At 31.6% G+C, this 5,822-nt stretch overlaps 1 protein-coding gene across 4 annotated transcripts in view; it reads left to right on the top strand.

Annotated features, from left to right (window-relative positions):
* Window positions 1-5,822, top strand: part of VPS13C (vacuolar protein sorting 13 homolog C (S. cerevisiae)) — a 248,439-nt gene that overhangs the window by 57,886 nt on the left and 184,731 nt on the right. For 2 of the 4 annotated variants that reach the window (XM_006899645.1, XM_006899643.1), the window contains exons 7-8: window positions 1,864-1,929; window positions 2,197-2,306. In XM_006899645.1, coding sequence (XP_006899707.1) covers window positions 1,864-1,929; window positions 2,197-2,306 — 176 coding nt within the window. The remainder of the gene's footprint in view (window positions 1-1,863; window positions 1,930-2,196; window positions 2,307-5,822) is intronic. The other 2 variants (XM_006899642.1, XM_006899644.1) reach the window with 1 other exon arrangement.

Here is a 5,822-nt window from a genome sequence, read left to right as displayed (position 1 = left end):
TCTGTCTGCGTGTGTTCTGTTGTGCATAGGGTTTTCAGAGGCCTGCTATTTCAGAAGTGGGTGGCCAATCCTTCTTCCTAATCTGTCTTAATGTGAATGTTCAGATTTAGAGAAGTATCAGACAAACCAGCATTTTACAGAAAAGTGAACGATATATCCCTTATTATGGAGTTAAGCATTCGTACCAGTGTTGTCCCTGCCCTTGGCACACGTGTCTTTACCCACTTATTTCCCTGCTCCACCATCACTGTGGGAAGAGAGAATGGTAATAGCAATACTCAGATTCTGTTATATATTTATTAAACATTCATGTTTAAATACTCCTATTCATATGGTCTTTGTGAATCATACTTGACTCAGTAGAACTTAACAGCTGCAAACATTGTCTTCCTCAAAATTAGAGTCTTGTAGTCTAAGATTCGGTTTTTAATTTTTATAGTGACATGACAATTTAAAATGTGAAGGAAAGAGAAAAAAATAGAAAAAAAATAGAATTTCAAGCTAAATTTTAGTATATTTGATATTATTAATAGAGTTCACTGAAACTGAGTTTTTTATAATGCCAGAATTACAGAATTTTTTATTCACTTGAACATACTGTGTTTTGTGCCCAGGATATGAGGATATTCCTATGCTAATGAAATCTCTCACTTGATGATGTTAAGACAGTTGCAAACACTTCAAATACAATTTATTCACTCCTTGTTAGAAGTCTCTATAAATTGTTGGGCTTGATGGTAAGCTCCTTGAAGGATTCTCAGGCTTACACACCACAGTAGTGCTGGATTTAAGGTTTATAAGCCTCCTATGAGTTTTCCTAAATTACTCAAATTTAGGAACTGACAGGAATATAGGCATTAAATATTACAAAATATGGTTTGTTCTTGAAAATAAAAATAATCTTTTTGGAACTTTTTGGAATAACCAGTGCAAGAGTGGAAAGAGAGAATAAGACAAGGATATAGGGCTTAGATCATAAAAGGATTTTTAGTATTATACAATCCCATGTAGACTTTGTCTTGCAAAATAAAAGAATTTTGAGCAAGAGATTAAAAGGCTTTCATTTTTACTCACAAAAGATCAATCTGACAACAGTATAACAGAACATGAGGGTGAAGATTAACTAGGGCAGAGACTTTACAGAGCTTATCTCAAGAGTTCAGACTGTAAGTCTGGCAGACAATTGACTATATAAATGTGAAGTTTGCATAAAACAGATTTGGATTAATGCCATGTGGGGAGTGAATATAAAATATAAGATTATGAGATTAAAAGAAAACCCCACACCCAACAGCCTCAAATGTTTTTTATGGTTAGTTGTGTGAAAGTTCATAGAGCAAGTTAGTTGTCTTAGCTTTTGAGATTTTAAAAGCTAAAATCAATGTTTAGTTTTTGTAATCTTTGTTTCTCAAAGACATTGAAGAATTTAGCCACAATGTCCACAACCTACTCTTTCATTTCATTTGTGTTTATGTGTTCCATCCATACATTTATAAAAACTTTTATCTTAAATTTTATGTTTTATCATTCTTCCACGTCTGGTATTTTGGTAGCATATGGGAATTAGAGTGAAGTTGTATATTATTAAAATAGGTCATAATTATTAAAAAGGAGAGTATACATTGGATCTTTTAAATCCAATTTTTGTATAGTTTTACTTGGAAATTACTTTCTAGATTAAAGTTGACAGTTCTTTATAACCAGTATTTGTAAAGTAATGTTTGTATTGTAATAACACTTTAAAATAAGATAAAATTCACTGTATAAAATTTGCTGCCAGGAAGAATTCTGTTTTCTTCTCTGTCCTCTAGTCTGCTAACTTGAATTTTATCCTTTTCTCACTGAAATGCTTCCACTGAGAAGGACGTAAACGTAAAAAGCACAAAAAACATTTTAAGAAACCTTTTAAAGGTCTTGATCGCTCAAAAGGTAGGTAAAAGTAGCTTTTTATGCCATGTGTTGTTCATAGACATTGCCAGTTGCTTTCTGTCTTGGAAGGTAAAATAATTGTTAGTTCCATTATACTTCAAAGCAAATTTTAAGTTCGAAATGTTTGGTAAATTTAAATCTAAAATTAAACAAAGACACAAGAATAGGCCATATTTTCCATACAGTTACTTATTCTTTAGTCATGGATTGTGAGTTAAGTGAGTATTTTAATTACTTAGCTTGTATTTTTTTTTTGTTTCTTTATAGATAAGCCAAAAGAAGCCAAAAAGGATACATTTTTTGAAAAATTGGCCACCCAAGTAATAAAAAATGTACAAGTGAAAATCACAGATATTCATATTAAATATGAAGATGATGTAAGTAATTTTAGTGTAATGTCTAATTTAGTAATTAAATGTATTTTATGACATTAATTTGTAATTTCTTATTGTATGGATTATCTGTAGCCAATTTTGAGTAATTAATTTTTTTGTTGATGAGTATACCACGGTATCTCCTTTGTAGTGTTAGACTAGTTTTATTATAGAAATAGAGAATATTTATATATAAATTAATATGTAAATAGATTAAATTTTAATCATTTATTAAGAATTAATTTATTAAATATTATATTAATCTATGAATTTATTAAAAAGTAACTAAAATATAAAGCTATCATATGTTCTTTTTTAAAATGAATATAATTAATTTTGGGGTTGTCCTTTATGAATTATTATGTATAAGGCCTTAAGATTCATAATGTTTTTATTTTAGGGAAGCAGTTTTCTCTTTTTCTTGAAGAAATAATTAGTTGTGAGAAGTGATAAAATGGTAATGATAGTTGAAAGGCCTTTTAACTCTCATTCTGTTTCCTATACATAACCACCAACTAAATGGTTTATCTACAATAACTCTCACATTTGTGCAACAATAATTTGTTTAGATACCATATGTCATTTATAACCAAAAGTTTAGTATTAGTTGATGAGGAAGTACCTTACTGATTAGTTAAAATTTAACAACTATTTTTAATTTAATAAATGTTGCTTTCTTATACAATTAGAAACATATATAAGAAATCTTAATTTTTAAATTTATCTAAGAAATTGGAAATGTTTTTCCATCTCTGCAAAATTTAAGTTTGTATATTTTTTCTTGAAAATATCTTGCTCTGTAAAACAAGGAACTCACGAATTGTTATACAAAATGGGTGACCCTGGAGGACATTATGCTGAGTGAAATATTTCAGTCACAAAAAGACAAACACGGCATAATGCAACTGTTATAAAAACAGGACTGACATGGAGGCTGGGGGTAAACTGAGAAAAGAGGACATAAATAATCATTGAAACAGACAAGGGAGAGAACTTTATAAAAGGAATATATAATTGGTATTATTGGCATGACAAGAGTCCAGAATGAGAGCTGCATAGTAAAGTGGTTGGCAGCTTTGTTCACAATAGCAAGGAGTTGGAAACAACCTAAGTGCCCATCAACAAACGAATGGCTAGAGAAGCTGTGGTATATTCGCACAATGGAATACTATGCTGCATTGAAAAACAAGGAACTCATGCAATATTATTCAAAATGGTTGACTCTGGAGAACATTATGCTGAGTGAAATATCCCAGTCACAAAAGGACAAATATTACATGATGCCACTGTTGTAGAATGGGACTGTCCTTGGGGTTAGGGAGACACTGAGTAAGATGGGTTCAATAATGTATACTGCACTGAAGCAGAGGAGGGAGAGAACCGTCTAAAAGAGAGATGTAACTGGGTATTTCTGTCATCACAGGAGACTAGAGCGAGGGCTGCATGGTGGAGGGGACCTGGGGGAGGGTTTGTAAAACAATGAAAGAATCTTTTCTTTTACTTTTCCATAATTTTTGGACTCATGTACTTATAACTTGTTAGTCAAATTTGTGTCTTCTAGGTTGCAACACCCCCATTATACATCTTGAAGGATATGTACATGTACAGCCAAGCACAATCAATAAGAGTGCATCTGAATTCCAAAATCAATCTCCATAATAGTCTATGTGTTTCCTACTGCCAAAGGGGCCCTTTAGAGTAGTGAGAGAAGATCTTCACCCTGAAACCCACAGCGTCCCTTTTCAGCAGGAAGTAGCTAAGAGACTACGCCGTCCCCTTTTCCTTATGACTCAGGGTGAAGTCTCTCTCAGGGAGGAGTGATAGGGAATGGCAAAGGATACACTGACAAAGAAGATTAATCAGAACTGGCTTTGACAAGCACTGTGGCATTTGGACAAGAACAAACTGGGAGGAGGGTAGAGAGAATAGTGCAACAATGAATGAGTGGAAGCCCAAAATCTCTGTAAATGTTTATGAAAATTAATAAAATATAATTATAGAAAAAAAAAATAAAGTGGTTGGGGTGAGACTGTATAATAATGAAAGAACTTTTTTCTCCAAAACAAAAAAGTGACCTAGGGGAGAGGGAGGCAGGGAGGAAAATGTGCAATAATGAACGATTGGAAACCCAAGTTCTTTATAAACAGTAATTAAAATCTCAGTAAAAAAAATCCTGGAAAAAAAATAATTTTGCTCCAAGTCAAGACTGAATTAGAAAAACATTGATGTTTAGTTTATTTTCTTTCCTGCTAAGTTCTTTGTGAAGCTTATTATTTAGTAAGGGTATTTCTGCTTTTTGAAAGTATGCATCATTTCCATCTTTCATTCTTTTCTATCTAGAATTGATCTTACTTCTTAGCTCTATGGAGTCATTGAACAGAATTTAGTATATATAAATATTTTAAATTTTAAATTTTAATTTTAAAAGTATAACTTTTTTATAATAAACTTGGGAAAATAGAATGTACTTAACACATGGAAGTAAAAGAAATACTGTTTCTATAATGTTACATAATGTCACATTGATGAATGAAAACCTCAGTTTAAATTAAGCAGGTATAATTGAAAAGATATATATTCATATCTCTTTAATAAAAAATATAGAGAGCTAAATAGAAGTGGGATAAGTAATATCCCATTATTTATTTATTTATTTAATTTATTTATTTTATTATTTTGTGTGTGTGTGTGTACCGTCAAATGGGATCTGACTGGTACAGGAGGAGATTGTCCCTCGTTACCCGGCAGAGCATCTGGTGGATTCGAACCGTGTGCCTCTGGGATTGCAGTGCAGCTTCTTGCCACTAGGCCACCAGAGCTTTCCTAAGTAATATCCCACTTTTATAATAATATTAAAAAAAAATAAAAAAGATGCATTTTTATTGAGTTAATTCCAACGCATAGTGACCTTTTATCTGGTTTCAGTAGCTATCAATCTTTACAGAAGGAGATTGACCATTTTTATTTTTTCCGAGAGGCTAGTGATTCAAGCTGCTAACTTTCTAATTAACAACCATCATATTACACTGTGCTCCCAGAACATCAGCCACAGATAAATTTGTATCAGTAACAAAATATATAAAAAGATTTTAAAAGGAAAAGAAATAAAAAGTGCATTTTTATTTTTCAGCTATAAGAGTTTCTATTTCTCCTATTTGAGAAGTGTTCATGCTGAACACTCTTGAGTCCATGTTGGATTATTTGAGGCCATTATTCTTTTTTTCTACTCTCTTTGCTTTTTAGTCATGATCAAAATATTCAATTTTACATTTTAGATATCTTTATGATGTATAAAACAACTTTATTATTCACTTTGTGGTACAATTTAAGCAGTGTCTCAATCAATATAGGCATGGTAGATCAGAAATAAATCAGAATTTTAGCATTGAAAGTTAAAATTATTGAAAACTCAGAGTCAGTTCACAGTCCGAGAATAAAATCTTTGAATGTTTTCTCAGCTATTTACTGGCATGTTTGGCAGTGTGTGACTGATATGCAACAGCAAACTTTATTTTTTTT

Source organism: Elephantulus edwardii, unplaced genomic scaffold (assembly GCF_000299155.1).
Source record: "Elephantulus edwardii isolate Elephantulus edwardi_28Jun2011 unplaced genomic scaffold, EleEdw1.0 scaffold00264, whole genome shotgun sequence".
Classification (NCBI taxonomy): Eukaryota; Metazoa; Chordata; class Mammalia; order Macroscelidea; family Macroscelididae; genus Elephantulus; species Elephantulus edwardii.
Note: the sequence above shows the minus strand (reverse complement) of the source record. Positions and strands in the feature narration are given on the sequence as shown.